Consider the following 24,971-nt stretch of genomic DNA (forward strand, 5'->3'; position numbering starts at 1 on the left):
TATACTGGTCGCACACAAGGTAAAAAAAAAATAGAGGCCCTAGCCCTGTTCCATCTTATTTGGGGTGAAGTAGGTCAGTGTTTTCCAAACTATGGGTTGCCTTGAAAATGGGGTTACGAGAGAAACTCTGGAAAAAAAAAGCGCTTGGTTCATAAAACCGAGGGTACATTAGTTGTAATAAACAGAGAGGTTTCTAAATGGGGTCGCAGGTCAACATTGAGGAAACCCTGCCCTAGGTACCCCTTCCCCTCCCCCGATCCGAGACCCCGCCTACATAGCGCCTCATTTATCACCTGGGAGGGGGGTGGGAAAACCTAGTCAGTTGTATAACTGAATGCATTCAACTGAAATGTGTCTTCCGCATTTAACCCAACCCCTCTGAGGCCTTTCCTCTTTGTCCTCTAATGCTCCTCTACTGTTCCTAGAGCAAGGAAGGAGGACCAACAACATCACAGAGTACCCATCAGGCCAACTCCTTGTTTTTATTTTTTTATTTTTTTTATTTAACCTTCATTTAACTAGTCAAGTCAGTTAAGAAAAAAATATTATTTACAATGATAGCATACAGGGCCAAAGCTCTCTTTCTCTCTCTCTCTCTCTCTCTCTCTCTCTCTCTCTCTCTCTCTCTCTCTCTCTCTCTCTCTCTCTCTCTCTCTCTCTCTCTCTCTCTCTCTCTCTCTCTCTCTCTCTCTCTCTCCCCCTCTCTTCCTCTCCCCCTCTCTCTCAATTAAATTCAATTCAAGGGGCTTTATTGGCATTGGAAACATATGTTAACATTGCTAAAGCAAGTGGAGTAGATGATATACAAAAGTTAAATAAACAATAAAAATGAACAGTGAAAAATTGCACTCACAGAAGTTCCAAAAGAATAAAGACATTACAAATGTCATATTATGTATATATACAGTATTGTAACGATGTACAAATGGTTAAAGTACAATAGGGAAAATAAATAAGCCTAAATATGGGTTGTATTTACAATGGTGTTTGTTCTTCACTGGTTGCCCTTTTCTTTGAGCAACAGGTCACACATCTTGCAGCTGTGATGACACACTGTGGTATTTCACCCAGTAGATATGGGAGTTTATCAAAATCTGTGTAATCTGAGGGAAATATGTGTCTCTAATATGGTCATACATTGGGCAGGAGGTTAGGAAGTGCAGCTCAGTTTCCACCTCATTTTGTGGGCAGTGTGCACATAGCCTGTCTTCTCTTGAGAGCCAGGTCTGCCTACGGCGGCCCTTCTCAATAGTAAGGCTATGCTCACTGAGTCTGTACATAGTCAAAGCTTTCCTTAAGTTTGGGTCAGTCACAGTGGTCAGGTATTCTGCCACTGCGTACTCTCTGTTTAGGGCCAAATAGCATTCTAGTTTGCTCAGTTTTTTTGTTAATTCTTTCCAATGTGTCAAGTAATTATCTTTTTGTTTTTTCATGATTTGGTTGGTTTTAATTGTGTTGCTGTCCTGGGGGGTGTGTTTGTGTTTGAGAACAGAGCCCCAGGACCAGCTTGCTCAGGGGACTATTATCCAGGTTCATCTCTCTGTAGGTGATGGCTTTGTTATGGAAGGTTTGGGAATCACTTCCTTTTAGGTGGTTGTAGAATTTAACGTCTTTTTTTCCCTGGATTTTGATAATTATCAAGACATCGACCTAATTCTGCTCTGCATGCATTATTTGGTGTTCTACGTTGTACACGGAGGATATTTTTGCAGAATTCTGCATGCAGAGTCTCAATTTGGTGTTTGTCCCATTTTGTGAATTATTGGTTGGTGAGCAGACCCCAGACCTCACAACCACAAAGGGCAATGGGTTCTATAACTGATTCAAGTATTTTTAGCCAGATCCTAATTGGTATGTCGAATTTTATGTTCCTTTTGATGGCATAGAATGCCCTTCTTGCCTTGTCTCTCAGATCGTTCACAGCTTTGTGGAAGTTACCTGTGGCGCTGATGTTTAGGCCAAGGTATGTATAGTTTTTTGTGTGCTCTAGGGCAACGGTGTCTAGATGGAATTTGTATTTGTGGTCCTGGCAACTGGACCTTTTTTGGAACACCTTATTTTTGTCTTACTGAGATTTACTGTCAGGGCCCAGGACTGACAGAATCTGTGCAGAAGATCTAGGTGCTGCTGTTGGCCCTCCTTGGTTGGGGACAGAAGCACCAGATCATTAGCAAACAGTAGACATTTGACTTCAGATTCTAGTAGGGTGAGGCCGGGTGCTGCAGACTTTTCTAGTACCCGCGCCAATTCGCTGATATATATGTTGAAGAGGGTGGGGCTTAAGCTGCATCCCTGTCTCACCTCACGGCCCTGCGGGAAGAAATGTGTGTGTTTTTTGCCTATTTTAACCACACATTTGTTTGTGTACATGGATTTTATAATGTCATATGTTTTTCCCCCAACACCACTTTCCATCAATTTGTATAGCAGACCCTCATGCCAAATTGAGTCGAAGGCTTTTTTGAAATCAAGAAAGCATGAGAAGACTTTGCCTTTGTTTTGTTTTTTGTTTTTTGTCAATTAGGGTGTGCAGGGTGAATACGTGGTCTGTCTTACGATAATTTGGTAAAAAGCCAATTTGACATTTGCTCAGTATATTGTTTTCACTGAGGAAATGTACGAGTCTGCTGTTAATGGTAATGCAGAGGATTTTCACAAGTTTGCTGTTGACCCATATACCACGGTAGTTATTGGGGTCAAATTTGTCTCCACTTTTGTGGATTGGGGTGATCAGTCCTTGGTTCCAAATATTGGGTAAGAAGCCAGAGCTAAGGATGATGTTAAAGAGTTTTAGTTTAGCCAATTGGAATTTGTTGTCTGTATATTTGATCATTTCAAATACCATCAAGGATACCATCAACACCACAGGCCTTTTTGGGTTGGTGGGTTTTTATTTTGTCCTGTAGTTCATTCAAGGTAATTGGAGAATCCAGTGGGTTCTGATTGTCTTTAATAGTTGATTCAAAGATTTGTATTTGATCATGTATATGTTTTTGCTGTTTGTTCTTTGTTATATAGCCAAAAAGATTGGAGAAGTGGTTTACCCATACATCTCCATTTTGGATAGGTAATTCTCTGTGTTGTTGTTTGTTTAGTGTTCTCCAATTTTACCAGAAGTGGTTAGAGTCAATGGATTCTTCAATTACATTGAGCTGATTTCTGACGTGCTGTTCCTTCTTTTTCTGTAGTGTATTTCTGTATTGTTTTAGTGATTCACCATAGTGAAGGCGTAGACTCAGGTTTTCCGGGTCTCTATGTTTTTAGGTTGGACAGATATCTTAATTTCTTTCTTAGATTTTTGCATTCTTCATCAAACTATTTGTCATTGTTGTTAATTTTCTTCGGTTTTCTATTTGAGATTTTTAGATTTGATAGGGAAGCTGAGAGGTCAAATATACTGTTAAGATTTTCTACTGCCAAGTTTACAACTTCACTATTACAGTGGAACGTTTTACCCAGCGTGCGACAGAGCTGCAGGAGTTGTGACCCGTTTTTGTTGGTTATGCTGTCATAGTTGTGCCATGGGGTGCATATGGGGGAGAGAATGCTGTCACCTCCAGGCAGGTGTTTGTCCCCCTGTGTGCTGAGGGTGTCGGGTTCTTGTCCGGTTCTGGCATTTAGGTTGCCACAGACTAGTACATGTCCCTGGGCCTGGAAATTATTGATTTCCCCCTCCAGGATGGAGAAGCTGTCTTCATTAAAGTATGGGGATTCTACTGGGGGGATATAGGTAGCACACAGGAGGACATTTTTCTCTGTTGAGATCATTTCCTTTATTAATTTCTAGCCAGATGTCAAATGTTCCTGTTTTGACTAATTTAGTACAGTGTATTAGGTCTGTTCTATATCATATTAGCATACCCTCCGAGTCCCTTCCCTGTTTCACACCTGGTAGTTTGGTGGATGGGACTACCAGCTCTCTGCAACCTAGAGGGCAACCAGTGACATTGTCTGTATTTCCGATTTCTTTGATGAAGTCTGGGTTCCTGTTCTTTAAGCCAAAGGCAGATGACCTCAGGCCTTGGATATTCCAGGATAAGATAGTGAAGACTTTGAGTTCCATAAAGTGTCCAATGTTGTTGGTCGTGTGGTTTGGCCTCAGTCCAGTAAGTGTGAGCAGAGCCTGCTGAGAATCTGGCACCTACCGTTGGCTTGGGCTAGTGTAAGAGTGGGGGTTGGGCCTGCTCACGGTCTGTGATTGATGGTCCTCAACATTTCATCCAGTATAATTTTACATATTACACACATAATGAGATAAAAAAACACTCATATGTACAGAGAAAACGTATTAAGCAGAGACATATGTTTTTAATGAGTGACAGTCTTATCTAAGCTAACATGTAGATTATTTAGCTATTTGATTATGAATTTTAGGACAACTTTAGGTATAAAAATAATAATATTTAAAAATGATTTGATAAAATATTGAATTTGGCCTTTACTACTATAACCCATAGAAACGCATTGAATAATACATTCATAAATGGCAAAAGAAATGTATCCTAAGGAATAAGGTTTTGAAGTATCTGTCTTATATCTAGGAGATATATGAAAGCTCAGGAAATATATATATATATTTTTGGCACTAAACTACCTCCATACTTCCATTCATTTGTATTGGTTACCTTTAGACAAACTGAGATGCGGAAGGCCGACATAGGCGGATGTGGTGGACTGAGACGCAGCCCAAAAAACAGATATCTCTAGCTTCAACTGACTGATTTTGATGGGGATTTTTTTATTATGTTACTTAGATTGACGCACGGGTGTGTCAATAGACTCTTAAAGATGAAGGATGAAATCTTTTCTCTATAAACACGTCTGGGGCTCTTCCCTTAGAGTGCCCTCTACGACTGGCAAAGCCAGTCTACATCAAATACATATCTCTCATCTCTCACTCTCTCTCTCATTAGATGACATCAGAAAGCTAGAGTGACTTGTGACTATTTCCAGACTATTACTTGACAACCTACTCTAAATGAAAGAGCCAGTGAACCTCATGTCCTCGTTGAAAGGAAGATGAGATTCAGCTCACCAAAATGGCCTCCTACACCACCATTTCTGTGAGAGGGTTTTAGTGATATATATATTTTTTAAATGTCAGTATCACGAAAAGAAAGAGGTAGAGAAGAAGGGGGAAGAAGAAGTAGAAGATCAGTAAGTTGAAGCGGTATCTTCCATATAACCAAAAGGTCACTCCATCCTTGGACCTAAATGTAGCAGAGTTATGACACGAGGAAGCAGTAATAATAAAATGTCAGCTGAGGATTCAAACTAAAAATGTCTGTGAGTTTTGAGACAAAAAAATGTATTCTTTTCATTATGATCAAATAAAGCTGTAGACGTAAAAATCTGCAGACATCCTTTGCGCCTTTGACCAAACAAAAGCTGTTAGGGTAGGGGGTTAGGCAGTATGTTTGAGAGGCAGTATGTTTGGCCCCTTTGAGAGGCAGTATGTTTGGCCCCTTTGAGAGGCAGTATGTTTGGCCCCTTTGAGAGGCAGTATGTTTGGCCCCTTTGAGAGGCAGTATGTTTGGCCCCTTTGAGAGGCAGTATGTTTGGCCCCTTTGAGAGGCAGTATGTTTGGCCCCTTTGAGAGGCAGTATGTTTGGCCGCTCTCCCACAGCACCAGCATCAACATCCTGTGTGTCAGGTTACTGGCCAGAACACTCTGTGCAGAAGTGGTGGGAAATGAATAAATTAGGAGCAGGTCTGAAATTTCCCCACTACAACACCTGACTCAGCTCTTTGTGTGAACTGTTCTGGAAAAGGGACGTGCTGATCTAGGATCAGTTTTGTAGAGGTGAGCAGCATTACAGATAACGATCAGGGCCCGTGTTCATAAAGCATCTCAGAGTAGGAGTGCTGATCTAGGATCAGTTTTGTAGAGGTGAGCAGCATTACAGATAACGATCAGGGCCCGTGTTCATAAAGCGTCTCAGAGTAGGAGTGATGATCTAGGATCAGTTTATTCTTCTAGATCACAGTGAATAATATGACATGGACAGGGAGGAACCTGAGATGCACTCCTACTCTGAGATGCTTAATGACTACATGCCCTGTTGGCTAATTCAATGTAGGATACAATGTAATTCTGGTTCAGAGCAGGATACAATGTAACTTCTATTGAAGACTTAATGTGACTTACTAAATAGTCATCATATCTGAATTGCAGATTGAGCTTCTTAAAAGCCTCTTGGATCAGGTAGGTTAACAACACTCGTGTTGATGACGCAAACTGAGCTACATGCAACAACAAAAAACAAAAAAACAAAAGAAGGGAAAAAAAGAGAGAGAAAGATGACATGTTATTTTGTTGTCTGCATTTTAAAGCAGGAAAACATCTCTCTCTGGAATAGGAGCACAGCTGTGTTTAAATGTCAATGGGAACTGGACCTCCGTAGTTGATCACTGAAACCTTAGTGTACTCTGCTGGTTGATTCTGTTACTACAACTGTATGGCTCACAGATTCTTTCCTGTGCTCTTGTAGACAGGGATGAACTGGGACCAGAAATCAACCCTGGAATTTCTAATTTCCTCAAGGCCCCCATAATTAGCTAAATAATGATAATTTTGCACATGAAAAAAATATATATACAGTAAATAATAATTGGGGTACCCACATTTAGACAGGCTAACTGTGTTAAATATGATTTAACAGAACTGCCCTATAGCCAGTCCATCTGTGACTGTAGATGGAATTCATGACTGTTTGATAAATACTCTATCAAACAGAACTCTGATCAGATCTGCTTGGGCTCTGTTACATGATATTCTAATATGATACATGTTTCCTTCCCAATTAAAACTGTTCATCAGAACACATTTATGGTTGGCTCTAAATGGAGTGTTTTGTGACTTACTTACCTTAAAATCACATGAAGCCCACTAGATGATGTCATCAGCGTCTCCCCATGATGTCATTGGAATCACGTATCTTCCTCTATCTTGTTGACTCCAAAACAGAAACCTGCTGTTCTCACATATGTTGACAATGCGGTGGTGCTGGAAATTATTAATTTGATTTTGAAAAAGGGTGCATTTTCCCTGCAAATGTACATGCCAAGACTTCTCTAACCTCAAGGTACTTTCCTGGTTAAATAAAGATGAAAATCAATAGAGAACGATGCCTGGTGCACTATCTGTGTTTATACTGGACAAAGAAGTGCATTGGGAATTCTTGTCTATCTTGAGCATATAAGACGTGTCTTTATCAACTAACCAAGAGAGATAACCACTACGCTCAACGCCTACAACGTTTTCAGAATTTGCATTTTGCCACACTAGTTTTCTGGGAAAGGTCATGAACAAGTATTTGTGTATATAATTGATAGAAAATAGATGTTATTTTTTAAATCAAAAGGTAGAAATGTGTTTTATGTCAAATCAGTAAACGCATAAAATGTACATGTCTTTGTAGTTAGCTTTTAATACATTAGAAATCAAATATACACAAGCAAGTCCAACTGTATGCCATCCACTCTACCAGATATGATTACATTTAATTGCACAATACTCTACAATGGTGCAGAAATTAGTGGTGTTCATGGACATTGAAATCAATATCTCTTTCAAGTACAATAAGCATTAATTTCCAAAAGAATGTTGACAGTTCTTTTCTAATGTAATACTGTATATCTTAGACAAATGCCCACTACCTGATGAGTTGGAAACTGAAAAACTACTTGGCAGAATCAACACAACATTTCAATCCTTAAAGGGGAAATATGGGATTGGAAGATGCATTTTTGGACTTTTAAATGAATGATATATAGCCATTGATATAGCTTAGTTCAACTGTCTTATCCTATCAGAACCCTAAATAAAAGCATGTTTTACACCATTGTTTATAAACGAAGTAATTGTAAACAATCACTGTATTGCTTCAAAACATGGTTAAAACTATCAATTTGATATCATTGATGGTCAGTCCATGCATGCAGGTTTGAGAGTGGTTACATTTCCCCAGCCCCATCCCTCAGTTGTTTATCAAAAAACTGTCAGGGGTGACCAATTTGCTGTTGTTGAATCCCAGGTCACCCCAGATTTCCCCTTTAAATGGAACATATTCCATATACTGATATATCACTGTGCATATCCTTTCTTTTTTTCAGTATGTACAGCAGCAAATTACAACACCTTTAATCTTAAACTAACTTCCTTTGTTTAAAAGTTTGAGTGGTAATTTGCAACTATCTTTTAAAAAATGGCATCTCGTGGTTTTCCATTGCTTCCAATGTTGGCAGTGGTTTGCCTAGTTTGGTGGGCCTGACAACTGCCCGGGAAAGCTGAGGGAAAAAAGTAAGACAATGTTCCTGAAAGGATGCTAAAATATTAGTGTGGGGAACACAAGTCCTTTGGCTTTATGACCTCACACTGCTGGAGAGGAGTGGGGAGAGGTGTCAGGGGTCAAGGGTCAGGAGCTGCAGCAAGACAAGCCTCTAAAGCATCCTTCAAGACAGCAGGTCATATCAGACATACAGGGTCTGGTAGCCAGTTCGCCTGCCACTTTTACAGGTGATCACACACACACTGAGCATCCCGAAAAACTGAAAGAAAAGGACAAAGATATTCAGTGAAATTCAGTACAGAGTAAATTGGCTGGTACCTTTCAGGGTAGGTCCAGGGTAGACTTTAAAAAAAAGTTTTAAGTCCTTTTTGGGGACCCGGCCTCAGATGTAGAAACACGAAAGCCTTCACCTTTAGGCCAAACACCGGCGCAAAGTCTAATAATGGAAATGAACATGATAAATCAAATGTTAAAAGTCAGAGGTCAGTCAGGTACAGTACCTTGATGATGGCAAAGCCAAGGATGACCAGCATGGCATAGCTCATCACATCCTGAAGGAGCTGTTCCAGCTTAACCTCACAACCCTGGAGCAACACACACACACACACACGCACGCACACACGCACGCACACACGCACACACACACACACATATACTGGTTAGAGAGTAATGTCATTACACTTTAAATCATTGTATCAAATACAGAAACTAGAAGTTAGAAATTGACTGAATTGGTCTATACCTGAGTATTGAGCAGGTCTGGCTGGTCCAATTTGCCCGTGCACTCGGTGTTGTTCCGTTTACAACAGGAGATGGGCACAGTGTTGTTACTGCTGCTGAACCAGGGCGTGGTGGTCCAGTTCATGTAGGTCTGCACTCCACAGCACTGCAACTGAATACAGAGAGAGGAAGAACACTCGTTCACAGCTCCTAGCTGACAAAAGCCCAATTTCCAGTATCATCACATCGCTGTGTGTGCCAGTGCGTGTTAGCACCAGATAAGTTTGAAACAGAGAGACTCAACAAGTGATAACTTCCTCTAACACCTACGACAAAGACCATCAATGGGAGAGTGGGAAATTTGTCCACTTTGATGTGCCTGTATACACAGGAAGTAATCGCACAGTGAGTCGCTCGGTTTTCAAACCTAGTAAGGACCTGCTTGGCATCATACTGGTTATCAGGGGAATTCAAACTTGTCAATAGAGGAAGTGGCACTGACCTGAGACTGCAGATAATCCACAGCCCGGGTTTCAGAGTTCTCCCCATTATACTTCTGGAACACATCGCTCATTGACCGCTCCAAATCACCTTTTATCTGTAAAGATATACAAAACAAAATGCATCTATTTAAGTATTGTACCTGCAAGCATTAAATAATATTATATGATTGTAGCATATAATACATGAAATACATGTGGTGAAAATGTGTCCAAATGTGACGTTCACTCACCCTGCCTTGGTAAATGAACGCAAACACTAGGGCAGCGACCTCTGCTGCAAACATGGCCAGGAGGATCATCAGGAACTGAAAAGAGATGGGCAGACCAGACGGCTATCAGCAAGGAGGCCGTGAACAAGTGGTGCAGCAGGACTTATCAAACACAGAGATCCTCAGTGCCTACTGTGTGTCCCAAATGGCACCCTACCCTATGTAATGAGTGTACTACTTTTGACATGAGACCTATGAACCCTGGTCAAAAGTAGTGCACTATATAGGGGAATAGGGTGCCATTTGGGATACAAAGTGTGTTTATGAAAGACCTGGATGGACGGATGGCTCCTTTCACCATCACCCACCAGGAACCAACACCACAATGTCTGAGGCAGGTGTCAGGTGACATTTCCCCTGGACACTGATCTTGGTTCAGTTTGGAAATTTCCCCACTAATTGTTAACGTTCAGATTTGTGGACGTGATTCTGATCCTAGATCTATACCTAGGGTAAACCACTTGTTGCGTTGGAGGCTCATACTCACAAAGCTCAGGCCCACTTTGGACTCTCTCAGGGTGGCGCAGCAGCCCACAGTCCCGATAATGAACATCACCACTCCCACAGTGATGATGATGGCTGCAGGGATGAGTGTGTACTTATCCTCCAGGAAGTTGTCAAAGTTGTTGTAGCTCTTGATCACGTAAGAGCCTACGTAGGCAAGAGCGCCACCCGCAGCCTAGAGAGAAGAACAAAACAACAACATGAGCACTTTATATGGCTAATCAAGACCGTGTTACCTATTCTCCACCCCTAATCAAGGCTGTGTTACCTATTCTCCACCGCTAATCAAGGCCGTGTTACCTATTCTCCACCGCTAATCAAGGCCGTGTTACCTATTCTCCACCGCTAATCAAGGCCGTGTTACCTATTCTCCACCGCTAATCAAGTCCGTGTTGCCTATTCTCCATCCCTAATCAAGGCCGTGTTACCTATTCTCCACCGCTAATCAAGGCCGTGTTACCTATTCTCCACCGCTAATCAAGGCCGTGTTGCCTATTCTCCACCGCTAATCAAGACCGTGTTACCTATTCTCCACCGCTAATCAAGGCCGTGTTACCTATTCTCCACCGCTAATCAAGGCCGTGTTACCTATTCTCCACCCCTAATCAAGGCTGTGTTACCTATTCTCCACCGCTAATCAAGACCGTGTTACCTATTCTCCACCCCTAATCAAGGCTGTTATTCCTATTCTCCACCCCGAATCAAGGCTGTGTTGCCTATTCTCCACCGCTAATCAAGGCCGTGTTACCTATTCTCCACCCCTAATCAAGGCCGTGTTGCCTATTCTCCACCGCTAATCAAGGCCGTGTTACCTATTCTCCACCGCTAATCAAGGCCGTGTTGCCTATTCTCCACCCCTAATCAAGGCCGTGTTACCTATTCTCCACCGCTAATCAAGGCCGTGTTACCTATTCTCCACCCCTAATCAAGGCCGTGTTGCCTATTCTCCACCGCTAATCAAGGCCGCGTTACCTATTCTCCACCCCTAATCAAGGCTGTGTTGCCTATTCTCCACCTCTAATCAAGGCTGTGTTGCCTATTCTCCACCGCTAATCAAGGCCATGTTGCCTATTCTCCACCACTAATCAAGGCCGTGTTACCTATTCTCCACCACTAATCAAGGCCGTGTTACCTATTCTCCACCGCTAATCAAGGCCGTGTTGCCTATTCTCCACCGCTAATCAAGGCCGTGTTGTCTATTCTCCACCGCTAATCAAGACCGTGTTGCCTATTCTCCACCGCTAATCAAGACCGTGTTGCCTATTCTCCACCGCTAATCAAGGCTGTGTTACCTATTCTCCACCGCTAATCAAGGCTGTGCTGCTTATTCTCCACCCTTCTCCCAACGTGTCCACGTGCATACTCCCTGTCATGGATTTAAAAGCATATGATTGGTGTAAACATTGGCTGGAGTTTACACCATTGTTAAACCCATATGAGAATGTGTGCAAGTGAACACTACAGGAGAAGGGTAGAGAATATGGATGCATCTAGGGTTAGGCAAACTCATACACATACAACATTGTCCTGTGAATTGCAGCTCATACAATCAATTCCCCAGTTAAATAGAAGTAATCTACCTTCTGTAAGCAGTCTATGGACAAGGTAAGACAGCAATGCTTTGGTTTTGTTTACCTGGCCACTGTTCCAAATGCAAACTTTTTAGTATTTATTGAACAAAACCAATGCAAGTGGATACCCACGATATTAGCATAAGAAAACCCATTTGTAATGTTGGTGAACCATCCCTTTAAAGTTGGTCATGCTTTTATGTCATGATGATACAAACACATGTGTGCTAATCATATGCATGGATCAGATGGTGTGCTGCTCATTGCCTAATAGTCCTTTAGAATCAAGGCTCCAGAGCACATGACCACATTCTCACAATCAGGCCTCAGTCACAAGACCCACCACCACCACCACCACCCCCACCCGAGTGGAATACACACACACACACACCACCTCCTAATCCTTCCTGGAACTTGGATCTTGTGCCTCAGATATGAGAGTGCAAAAATGAAATGTGTTGTGGTGATTACTAAAGCGGGAAAGAGGAGAAGGAAATGGACTGTAAGATTGACATTTTTCGCTGGTTATTATGTTGTTGTCAATCGACCACATTATCTCCTGTATTGACCGAGTGAAAGACATGTTCACAGTTTTGCTGCCTTAAAGTGCATGTGTATTTGTGAAAACTTCATTATACAAAATATCACGTTTAGGGTAGGCTGTTTCCCTCCAGACTCAGATCACAGATGCGTTCTAAAGGAAAGGTGAACTCAACAGAAAAAACAAAACTAGTCCAATATTATGTGACAGTGCAAGACTTGTTCAATGACAAGCTAACGGCCCACAGCAAACCTCCCTCCTCATCCCCCTAAAGACTCAGCTTTAGGGCTACATATTTGACTTCCGTTCAGGTGTAATAGTTGTTAAAATACTTTGAATTTCACCAGGTTCATATCTTTATATAGCATGTTTCAGTTATTATTTTGCATCCCTGCATACTTATGTTTTGGCCCTGCATGCTTGTGCTCAAATCAGTTTTATGCATTACGAAAGGTAGCTAGCCACGCTTTTTCTGTCATATGCAGAAAAGTTATGACACACGCTGTTCATGAAAAATGGTGTACATTTAGTGCCAACTCATAAGGGGATGCTATTGTCAAGATTAAATTGTAATTGTGCTTTTTAAGACTAACATTTGGAATTCATGTGTCTATATTTTTGAGAGAGAGAGCGAGAGAGGCGAGTACTGGCAAAACATACAGTATTTGTGCTCTATGTATTTTCCTTTGGTTATCAATGTCAAATTAGTTCATCTGTTTACATATAAGAAGAGGCTATAATATTCACTATTGTATGACAACAACAATAAAAATGATATGGGGACGCACTAAGAGAGAGAGGCGACTAATGGCAGAATATAGTTGTGCTCTACAAATACTGTTGTCTTTTCTTTTGGATGCAGACGAACTCTGATACATTATAACAAACAGCCTGATCTCAGAAGTCTACGTCTTCAGTCTCAACCAATCACACAGCTACTGCACCAACTACAGAGACACAGAGAGAGAGAGAGAGAGAGAGAGAGAGAGAGAGAGAGAGAGAGAGAGAGAGAGAGAGAGAGAGAGAGAGAGAGAGAGAGAGAGAGAGAGAGAGAGAGAGAGAGAGAGAGAGAGAGAGAGAGAGAGAGAGAGAGAGAGAGAGAGAGAGAGAGAGAGAGATTTGAGCAAGAGATAGTTCAAGGGGAACTACAAAGTATGTGTGGCTTTTGACCACTGATACACAAGCAGACCTGTGTTTACTTCCCCTGGTGAATACACACAGGATTCATACTCCTTATTGAATTAGTTCAAAGTTCACCACCTAGGAAGTTATGCACTGCTGCAACCTAACATCTACCAGAAGACAGCCAGACAGAGAGAGAACGGCTGCTGTCATAATGGAGAAGCATACAGAATGAGTTGCTCAACATGGTCTGGGGAACTTGTTAAGGCTACTATATGAAGCCAGAAATTAATGGTCTCAAAGGAAGTCCCCTGAGAACCCCCCCCCCCCCCGCCCTCCTGGTTTTTAGTAACATTATCTTTCTGACTCATCATGTAGTGGAAAAAACCTGGCATGTAGAAGTGTTCACTCAAAAAAAGAATTAGTGCATAATGGTTTAAGCAGGGGACAGACTGGGACCAGGTCATTTCTAAAGTACAGACCCATTTTATTTCCTTAGACCCCCACATTGGCCCATTTCTTCCCCTCAAATCTCCACACCACCAAATAATGGTCATTCTTCATTCTGCATTTAAAAAAAAGATTTAGACAGGCACCTTGGCTAAAGATGTACCAGCCCATCTGGCATTTTCCAGAATTGCCCTATGCAAGTCTGTCCCTGGATTAAGCTACAGATATGGTGTGGGTGGTGGTTGGTTGAGAACGTTTTGTTCTTAAACAGTAAACGGTTTCCAATGCAAGACGTCATGAATACATCCCCAATTAGAGCAGTGGAAAGAAGTGAAACGATAAACACAGAACAAGCACTTACCCAAAATATTACATTCAGAAGCAAAAGGACTGTTTTCGATGTAATAATCCCGCAATCCATGTTGATATGGTGGTAGGGAGCCTTTCAGCTGATGATCAAATAGGATCGTGTCGCTCTCTGTTCTTATTATAATGGAGTTCATGACGGCTTTGCTTTGAGCTGCATGACTGGCTTGCTGACACATCACATGCTTATGAAGCGCATGGCCTAGCGGTTTGGGGTGGGGGGGGGGTTCTAAATGCCTACCCTTTGCGATTGTATTGCTCCATAGGGTCTAGAGAGGAACAATCACCCGTTTATCCAGTCGATCCGTCCCCAGTCTGAGCTGTTAGACCTGCGTCACAACAGAGTGAGGGAGCACTCACGTGTTGAGATCTGTGCTGTGTTTGAAACATGTAACTTTTTTCCCATTAGTCATAAACCCTATGTGCCTATATAAATTAGATTCTGTTATATTATTATAATGACTAAAAAAAGAAACCTTGGCCTAGTTACCCTTCCCTATCTTGTGCAATCTAAACAGGCCATCAATCTGCGCGTAAATCATGCATGTCCAATCATTTTCTTTAGTGGTCCTTTGGCGCCTCCACACAACATTACGCATGTATATGACTGGGTGTAAACTCTTATATAAAAAAAAAGGTTCTGGATCGAACCAAAAAAGGGTTCTATCGCTTGCTTCATAAAACGTCGATATGCATGCATCCTTCCATGAACCCTATCGGTTTATAGCTCAAGATTTCGATCACAGTCAATTTAGGTAGGAGTCAGTGACACTCAAGATCATAAATAGGCCTAATTTATCAGGCCTACTGGATCAAATGATATTCTGTGAATCCTAAGAATCAAGAGCAAGACCATAATGGATTCATTCTAATTCTGTCCGGTTGTAATTCGATGCCCTGTAGGCTAGGGCAAAGGACCAAATATATATATATATATTTTATAAACAATAATTAAGCTGCATTATTAAATTACATGACAAACTTTCCCACCAATAATAATAGGCCTAAGCTATATTGTGAAACGAAAATTAAGCAACATAAACAATTATTGAACTGAAAATAATACAGGCCTATACTTGGGGGTTTGATGGTTGTATTTCCAGTGTTTAGTTGAGCTTAAAACAGCGCGAAAAAGACCCGCGATTTCAAAGGAAAAGCCTGCATGTGACAAGCTGAATGTGAAACTTTCATGTTTTTTTTCTGTCACCACCCATGCAATACTGTTAACTCATTATTTGGCGTGGTTCCATTGGGCGCAAATGAGCCTTCCAGAATTAGTCCCACTACCTGCTATAGTAGGCCCAAAAAAGTACAAAAATAACATATCAGTGAAATTATACTTTAATGCACAAACAATAACAAAAATATTTTCACTCGTCAAAAACTCACATAGACATATCATGTTTATTATTTTAGAAAAATATTATATTTAGATGAAGCTTCTCGTCTCAGGTTAGACATTCGGTGTGCTTTTATGGTCATCAAAAAATGTTATTAATTATTCAGTGCAGTATCAATCGAGTATTTTTTGGGTTGAAAATGTACTAGGAATATGTCTGTATAAGAGTATGGAATTACTGAAGCACATACGCAAACGTTTGTATTACATAACTTGGTCAAAATGTCGAAAAGGTCACCGTTGAAATGGTGTTCAATTACTGCCCATGAACGATTTAAGAATTTACCTGGCAAGGCTTTTGAATAATGGTGGTACTAGGGTAAAAATAAAAAGTACAGTTTGTGCTGATTCTTATGATATGATGATTATACAGATCTAGTGGATTTTACGAATAAAATATACACATTTCGTATGAGGAAGAAAACACAAGTCAGGTGTTGACAGGAGAAAGGGCGCCTAGTGACAATGATTGAATCTACACGGTTCTCATCACATCTTCATAAATGGGCATGTCACCCATCACTCCACTCATTCCAAGGCATTCATCTCTCAAGCATCTTCAGCCAATTACATCTCCATAACAGAGAACATGTCTGGGGTGATTGCAATTCCCCTGGCGACACCAGCCACGACTCCTAAAAAGAGATCCAAGCCCAAGAAGACTGGACCCACCGTATCTGACCGCATCCTGAAGGTTGTGTCAGCATCCAATGACCGAAGTGGTGTGTCTCTTGCGGCTCTCAAAAAGTCTCTGGCAGCCAGCGGCTATGATGTTGTGAAGAACAACGCCCGACTCAAACTGGCTGTCCGGCGTTTGGTGGCCAAAGGATATCTTCTGCAGCCTAAGGGCACTGGGGCATCCGGCTCTTTCAAAATTAACAAAAACAAAGCCGTCGCTAAAAAGAAAAAACCTACCAAGAATCAAGCCAAGAAGGTGGGGGCCAAGAAGGTCAGGAGAGCGTCACCCAAGAAGGCAACGGGCGCCAAGAAGTCCCCAAAGAAAACCAAGAGGAAGAGTCCCAAGAAGGCCAAAAGACCTGCAGGGGCAAAAAAGCCCAAGAGCCCCAGGAAGACCAAGCGCAGAGTCGCCAAATCCACCCGGGCTAAAGCTGCTCCTAAGAAGAAATAGGCCTAAGGTAGACCTACTCGATCAGTTACTCGTGGAAGACCGTGGAATTTATTTTCCCTGCACAGCTTAAGAGGCCTCAAGTGCATGTGTACATCCGAAGAATCCATCTCATGGACTTTAATAAGAATGCTTAGCAGTTTGTTTTGTCCTGACAGTGGATTTTTGTTTTTTTTAGAGTGCTGACACTGTTACCTGTCTTGCGCTAGCTTTTCATGAATGTGGAGATAGGGGAGGCTCATGGATATTATTGTTTAAAAAAACAATAAATGTATTTAATTTAAATGGTTGAATGTTTTATTGTGGAATCATTGAATTTAACCTATATAGGCCCACTATGAATAGTAAATGAATGATTACAGGTTGGGAGCCTGGATTCCATTGCATTACTCAATTGCGAAATTGAATAGTACCATCTAAACCAAAATAGTCTACAACAGTTGTTCAACTATGTCAGATAATTAATACGAACATATGTTTACTGTGTTTTAAAGTGTTTAATTGCACGGAAAAGTCGTCCTACCTGATAAAACAGTTCAACTACTACTCGGCCGTGTTCATATTTACGCACGAGCTGCAACGAGTGAAGAGAGTGAAGAGTTAGGCGGGTGTTACCATTCAATCATAGTTGTATTATTGTAACTAAAATAACATAATTACCAATAATTAACTAGGCATCGTAGACCTATAGGATATTATCATTAATTAGGCTGTAGGTATTTGCAGTAGGCATATTAAAAACTAGGCTACTGAAAACACTGAAATTACTTTAGGTTTTGTAACAACACACAAAGAAAGCAATGTTTTATACCGTTTTGGAATACTTCAGTAGTCAAAATGAACCCAAAATATTTTGGCGCCTTTCATATATTGGCATAATGTTAATTAAATAATTTTTTTGCGCGCGATGCAGGCATGGCCTATTCAAACGTTAGAAACATTTGCAAAGGTTGTGACTGAAATGGTGTGTGCTGCATTGAAACCAGTTCAATGTATTCAAATTAGTTGCGGGTAATTTTTATTTACGCTCCCTTGGAGTGCTTGGAGAAGATGCAATGTGTAGCTTTACGCACACCATTACGCACTTCCAAGATGCGTGTTATGCATAGGCTATGCTAATGTTACGCGCAACAAGCCTAAACACCACCTTTTGGACAGAGAATATTGCGTAAACAAATGTACACGTGGAGCATGCCAGCAGCCAATCATTTAGCAGCACTGATATTGAGTAGATGATTGCAGAGCTTAACCTAATCATGGCTGACAACATTGAGTGGAATAGGGTGTGACGCGAAACATCCGTTGGTGCTGTTATCTAATAGCAAAAACAGGTTCTCAGGGTTAATGTGTGTGAACACATGTCATCAATATAGCCTACCTCTTCACAATGTTTTACCTTTTATTGATGGCCAGCGGTGTTGACATAATATCATTGAGAGGAACGAAATCATTATCATCTCATATTCTATAAAATATGTTAAACATCATGGCCCTGACAAAGCCGTTGATCATTGGCCTTACCTCATCTTTTCTCTCACCTCACCGCCGAGTAAATAAATGAAAAGTATTGGCATATAATTCCGTAAATTGACTGAAAGCGCTACACTTATTCGTTACAAATATTTAATTGTGATTTGAAAATCGGCTAATTTAGTTATCCGGGTTTTATATTTTTGATAGTTTAAATAAACGAATGGTTATGAAGACACAGGAGTTGCCAAATGGCTTTGGTGGACAACCGTCGATTGGTGACGGGCGACTCTGCGTGCAATCTGCTGAAGTTATGAAAGCGTTTCGGCGGGATTTTCATTTGGGTGTAACCTTTATGCAACCAGATAACAATATCAATGAACAAACCGTGGGCGTGACAATAACGTTTTCTGGCAAGTTGTAGGCTACAGAAATGCATTTGGCACACCCAAATGGCGCATTTTTCGTAGCGTTGAGTCAGCTTTTTAGGGGGAGAGGGTTCTAGGCTAACGCAATGGCAAGATCCTCCCACTGGCTGTACCGGGGAGAAAGATATCGGCCTAGCTTGACAGGGGATTCTTAACTCTACAGAGCATGTTCTTAGGGGATCAGGAGCTTCAAATCAGTGACACCATCCTGAAGAGGAAATGCAATGTTGTGTGTCCATGTGACAACAACAACAAGCATACGAAATTAGCTTACATGATCTGCTCAAGGTTGGCACTTGTATTGGTCATTACTGGTGAAAAAATAAATACACTACATTACCAAAAGTATGTTGTCACCTGCTCACCTAACATCTCATACAAAAATCATGGGCATTATATTATATAACATGTTATAATGTTATATAACATTATATAACATCCTCCACTCTTTTGGCACTAGATGTTGGAACATTGCTGCTGGGACTTGCTTCCATTCAGCCACAAGAGCATTAGTGAGGTCGAGCACTGATGTTGGGTGTTTAAGCCTGGTTAGTAGAACAGCATTCCAATTCATCCCAAAGGTGTTCGATGAGGTTGAGGTCAGGGCTCTATGTAGGCCAGTCAAGTTCTTCCACACCAATCTCGACAAACCATTTCTATATAGGCCTTCTTTTGTGTACGGGGTATTGTCATGCAGAAACAGGAAAGGGCCTTCCTCAAACTGTACCACAAAGTTGGAAGCACAGAATTTTCTAGAAAGTCATTGTATACTGTAGCATTAAGTAATGGGGAATTGACAAAAATCAAACAGCAAACAATTCACACCATGCAACAATTAATTCACACCATGCAACAATTAATTCACACCATGCAACAATTCATTAGCAATAATTGTCAGGAGTCAGCTGAAGGCGTTCTGGAGAGCGGAGTGCTTTCCGGAAAGCTGAGTGGATTCTGCAGAGAGATGTTCCTATTTCTTCGCCACCCACCTTTCCCCTTCTTCTTGTCTCAACTTTCCAAATTATACTCAAGACACATTATCTTTACACATATTTTAGATCCTTTTCACTGAAAAGCAACTCAACAATCAGCTAGGCCTACTGCCACGTGTGCTGCTCAAATTGCGGACTTCCCCACTAAGCATAGGCCTACTCGCTTGTGATTTGAAACAATTCACAGCAATTTTTTAAAGAAGCTAATGATCTTCTGTGGCTAAGTCATGCTCTCTGGTCAAGTATTTTTAATGATTTTATTTACAATTAACAAAAATGTAAAGGAAACATGTTTAATGAGCTGAAATTAAACATACCAGGAATGTTGCATGTGCACAAAAAGCTTATTTCTCTCAAATTTTGTGCACAAATTGGTTTACATCCCTGCTAGTGAACATTTCCCCTTTGCCAAGATAATCCATCCACCTGGTAGGTGTGGCATATCAAGAAGATCATTAAACAGCTGGACCATTACGCAGTGCTGCGGACAATAAAAGGCCACTCTAAATGTGCTGTTTTGTCACACAACACAATGCCACAGATGTCTCAAGTTTTGAGGGACCGTGCAATCCGCATGCTGACTGCAGGAATGACCACCAGAGTTGTGGCCAGAAAATGTAATGTTAATTTCTCAATCATAAGCTGCCTCAAATGTTGTTTTAGAGAATTGGCAGTACGACCAACCGGCCTCACAACTGCAGACCACGTTTATGGTGTCATATGGGCGAGTGGTTTGCTGATGTCAACATTGTGAACAGAATGCCCCATGGTGATGGTGGGGTTATGGTATGGGCAGGCATAAGCTACAGACAACAAAGACAATTGCATTTTATCGATGGCAATTTGCACAGAGATACCGTGACGAGATCCTGAGGCCCATTGTCGTGCCATTTCAACATGCCGCCATCACCTCCTGTTTCAACATGATAATGCATGTCGCAATGGTCTGTACATAATCCCTGGAAGCTGAAAATGTCCCAGTTCTTCCATGGCCTGCATACTCACCAGACATGTCACCCATTGAGCATGTTTGGGATGCTCTGGTTCAACGTGTACGACAACGTGTTCCAGTTCCCGCCAATATCCAGCAACTCCTCACAGTCATTGAAAAGGAGTGTGGACAACATTCCACAGGCCACAATCAACAGCCTGATCAACTCTATGTGAAGGAGATGTGTCACGCTGCATGAGGCAAATGGTGGTCACACCAGATACTGACTGGTTTTCTGATCCACGCCCCTACCTTTTTTTTAAGGTATCTGTGACCAACATTCCAATCTGTATTAAAAGTCATGTGAAATCCATAGATTAGGGCCTAATGAGTTCCTTTAAATTGACAGATTTTCTTGTATGAACTGTAACTCAGTAAAATCGTAGAAATTGTTGCATGTTGCGTTTATATTTTTGTTCAGTATATTTCTGTAAAGTTAGGAGTTACATGCCGCCTATGGTAGCTGATATTCAGAGCTTGACTAGCCAAAATTATTAGTCTTAAGTCTTTGTCAGGTATGAGGACTATAAAGCCAATTTCAACTGCCTGTTTAACGAAGGTAAGCTACCACATGGATAGGCATTCATCAAAGTACATTGTGGGCCTCACACTGTATAGCCTAGGCTACTATTGTACTTTGTGGAGATAGGAGAGAGGCAATATTTTTGTCTCACCTAGCGCGGCATATACACAACTGTCCAACAATTAATTTCTAACTGATCATTATTCAAAGATGCACCCTCCTGAACAGCCACCATATGTCATGGCATGAACCATAACATTTTACATCCGACTGGAATTCACTGTCTCTCATATATTCATTCAAGATAAGCATGAATACAGTTTAGAACTTCCATTCAGAATGTGAAACAAGACCATTGCAAACTCGATATATGTCAGGAAAATAGGCCTCTGCAGGGTTTTGCTACCATCTATTGGACAGTATTTGGGTCATATCCTGATTCAGCCATTTAGGGTGGTATAGTTGTCCTGATTAGGTATGTACTGTACGAGCCAACATATCGGTTTCCAAATGTAGACATTCTCTTATTTGGTCAATCATGGTGATCAGATTAATAGCCATTTCATATGGGCACCAACAGTATTAAAGAGTCAGCTGGTTTAGCATCCAAAATCAAACTGAAAGTGATCAGACTACACTATAATTCACTAACTCATGTGTAGTAACCTGGTATATTTATGTTTACCAATAGATGGCAGTATTGACTCAAGACGGGGGTTTGCTTCCCGCTATCCGTAGCTATTTCCTATGTTTGCCTATTTAACTATGATTAAGAAAGCTTCAGGTAGTTTAAGCCAGGTGCATAAGATAATGTAAATCTAAGTTACAATTAAATACTAAACCGTACGTAAGTCTCATGAGTCGTAATTCTAAGAAGCCTTTAAGGATACTACATCATGCATATAGCAACAAAACATAATGTAACTGCTAAAAACCCTTACAATTATACCTTAATTTAACTAGGCAAGTCAGTTAAGAACAAATTCTTATTTACAATGACAGTCTACCCCAGCCAAACCCAGGCCAATTGTGTGCCGCCCAATCACATCTGGATATGATGCAGCCTGGATTTGAACCAGGTACTGCAATGACACCTCTTGCGCAGAGATGCAGTGTCTTAGACCACTGCGCCACTCAGGAGGCCCAGATAACACCAGATAAACAACACCAAGGCCTGATCTCCTGTTATTGAGTATGGCTCATACCACAATATGACATACTGTAAGCCTACAATTTGAAGAGAAAATCAAACAGCTAAGGAGCAATCTGCAGTCAATAACAGTAACAAAGCAGATACCCCGTCACTGTTTCGGTAAACAGCTAAGGGGCTGGAAAAAACGTAACCACTCCCATATTCATAGACAGGGATATAAATGCAAGGACTAACCATACATGACATCAAAATGATAGTTTTACAAACAATGGAGTAAAACTATATTATATTATGTTTTCTGACAACAGTTGAACTAAGTTATATTGTTCAAGAATCAGTTGGTATAATTAATTAAAAAGTCCAAAATCCCCTTAAACTTTTTTATATTTGATTTTCAGCATACATCCAGTATATTTTTTGGGAATGGGCAATGATTGATAAGACTGCATGTTGTTATCTCACCTTGTCACATATCTTTTATAGTAGGTTTAATTATTCATTTTTACTGGACCACTGTGAAATCCCCTATGAATCATACTCAAAGTACTGTTCCAAACATGCATGGAACTCATTTAACAAGATTGGTTCCTCTTTCACATCCTAGTTTCATATCTGCAAATCAAGTCTGATATTTTCTCTGCAGTGAACTTTAAAATATTTATCAGCAAAACATTGTTCCACTTTGACACAATGGTCTAGTTCATTATATTTGTATTTGTATTTATTAGCAATCCCTATTAGTTCCTGCCAAGGCAGCAGCTAGCTCTGAACCTTTACACCGGATCATCACAGCTAGCTAGCTGCTATCCGAGTGGCTACTCCTGGCTAACGTCTCTGTCCCGAAGCAAGCACCAGTTAGCCTGGAGCTAGCCTGGAGCTAGGCCCATCTCCCTGGCTAGCCGAAGAGGTCCATTTCCAATTCTTGGGCTACAATACCTCTTTTGCCAATTGGCCTGGACCCTTTACTGCCGACACGGAACCCCGCTGATCCATCACGATTGGTCTGCCACCGTAACTGTCCGAGGTGGTTTCAACAGGCTCTTCCGTTGCGACGTCGCTGGAGGCCCATCTGCTCTCCCCGGACTGCTAGCTATCTGAATTCCTGTGTCTCCAGCACGCCTAGTGGAGTAGCGACTACTGAATTGGCTCCCTGACTCATCTATTGCTACTCTCTGGACCCAATGATCACTCGGCTACACATGCCTCTCCCTAATGTCAATATGCCTAGTCTATTGCTGTTTTGGTTAGTGATTATTGTCTTATTTCACTGTAGAGCCCTCAGCCCTGCCCAATATGCTTTAGATAGCCCTTTCCTTCCACCCCCCATACATGCGTTGACCTCACCTGGCTTAACGGGTGCCTCTAGAGACAAAACCTCTCTCATCGTCACTCCGTGCCTAGGTTTACCTCCACTGTACTCACATCCTACCATACCCTTGTCTGTACATTATGCCTTGAATCTATTCTTCCGCGCCCAGAAATCTGCTCCTTTTCCTCTCTGTTCCGAACGCACCAGACGACCAGTTTTTATAGCCTTTAGCCGTACCCTTATCCTGCTCCTCCTCTGTTCCTCTGGTGATGTAGAGGTTAACCCAGGCCCTGCAGCCCCCAGCACCACTCCAAATCCCCAGGCGCTCTCATTTGTTGACTTCTGTAACCGTAAAAGCCTTGGTTTCATGCATGTTAACATCAGAAGCCTCCTCCCTAAGTTTGTTTTATTCACTGCTTTAGTACATTCCGCCAAACCTGATGTCCTAGCCGTTTCTGAATCCTGGCTTAAGAAGGCCACCAAAAATTCATACATTTCCATCCCTAACTATAAAATTTTTCCCGAGAAGATAGAACTGCCAAAGGGGGCTGAGTTGAAATCTACTGCAGGGATAGCCTGCAGTGTTCTGTCATACTATCAAGGTCTGTGCCCAAACAGTTCGAGCTTCTACTTTTAAAAATCCACCTTTCCAGAAACAAGCCTCTCACCGTTGCCGGTAATCGATCATTTCAATAAGAATTTTTCTACAGCTGGCCATGCTTTCCACCTGGCTACCCCTACCCCAGCCAACAGCTCAGCACCCCCTGCATCAACTTGCCCAAGCCCGCCCTCCCTGCTTCTCCTTCACCCAAATCCAGACAACTGATCCAGACAACTTTTGAGCTGCAAAATCTGGATCCCTACAAATCAGCTGGGCTAGACAATCTGGACCCTCTCTTTCTAAAATGATCCACCAAAATTGTTGAAACCCCTATTACTAGCCTATTCAACCTCTCCTTCATTTCGCTTGAGATCCCCAAAGATTGGAAAGATGCCGCGGTCATCCCCCTCTTCAAAGGGGGAGACACTCTAGACCCAAACTGTTATAGACCTATATCCATCCTGCCGTGCCTTTCTAAAATCTTCGAAAGCCAAGTTAACAAACAGATCACCAACCATTTCGAATCCCACTGTACCTTCTCCGCTATGCAATCTGGTTTCCGAGCTGGTCATGGGTGCACCTCAGCCACGCTCAAGGTCCTAAACAATCGATAAAAGACAGTACTGGGCAGCCGTCTTCATC

At 41.6% G+C, this 24,971-nt stretch overlaps 2 protein-coding genes across 2 annotated transcripts; one reads left to right on the top strand and one right to left on the bottom strand.

Moving 5' to 3' along the window:
* Positions 1-7,419: 7,419 nt before the first annotated feature.
* Positions 7,420-14,580, bottom strand: LOC120044223 (tetraspanin-36-like). The gene is made up of 7 exons (XM_038988860.1): positions 14,333-14,580; positions 10,271-10,462; positions 9,745-9,819; positions 9,514-9,609; positions 9,034-9,183; positions 8,792-8,875; positions 7,420-8,550 (listed from the first exon to the last, which is right to left on the bottom strand). Exons 1-7 carry the CDS (start codon positions 14,390-14,392, stop codon positions 8,473-8,475), a joined length of 735 nt encoding a protein of 244 aa, XP_038844788.1. The 5' UTR covers positions 14,393-14,580; the 3' UTR covers positions 7,420-8,472.
* Positions 14,581-16,241: 1,661 nt separating this feature from the next.
* On the top strand, positions 16,242-17,152 carry LOC120044316 (histone H1-like). The gene has a single exon (XM_038988967.1). The coding sequence runs from the start codon at positions 16,326-16,328 to the stop codon at positions 16,863-16,865; it is 540 nt and encodes a 179-aa protein (XP_038844895.1). The 5' UTR covers positions 16,242-16,325; the 3' UTR covers positions 16,866-17,152.
* Positions 17,153-24,971: the final 7,819 nt, after the last annotated feature.

This window comes from Salvelinus namaycush, chromosome 1 (assembly GCF_016432855.1).
Source record: "Salvelinus namaycush isolate Seneca chromosome 1, SaNama_1.0, whole genome shotgun sequence".
Taxonomy (NCBI): domain Eukaryota; kingdom Metazoa; phylum Chordata; class Actinopteri; order Salmoniformes; family Salmonidae; genus Salvelinus; species Salvelinus namaycush.

What these genes read in the sequence shown, in the direction of transcription:
- LOC120044223 (XM_038988860.1), bottom strand. Translation starts at nt 14,392, where the DNA reads ATGGATTGCGGGATTATTACATCGAAAACAGTCCTTTTGCTTCTGAAT. An exon ending in TGGATTATCTGCAGTCTCAG is followed by an intron (nt 9,184 to 9,513) that starts GTCAGTGCCACT and finishes CTCTGTATTCAG; the next exon opens with TTGCAGTGCTGTGGAGTGCA. An exon ending in TTGGCTTTGCCATCATCAAG is followed by an intron (nt 8,551 to 8,791) that starts GTACTGTACCTG and finishes CTTTTCTTTCAG; the next exon opens with TTTTTCGGGATGCTCAGTGT.
- LOC120044316 (XM_038988967.1), top strand. Translation starts at nt 16,326, where the DNA reads ATGTCTGGGGTGATTGCAATTCCCCTGGCGACACCAGCCACGACTCCT.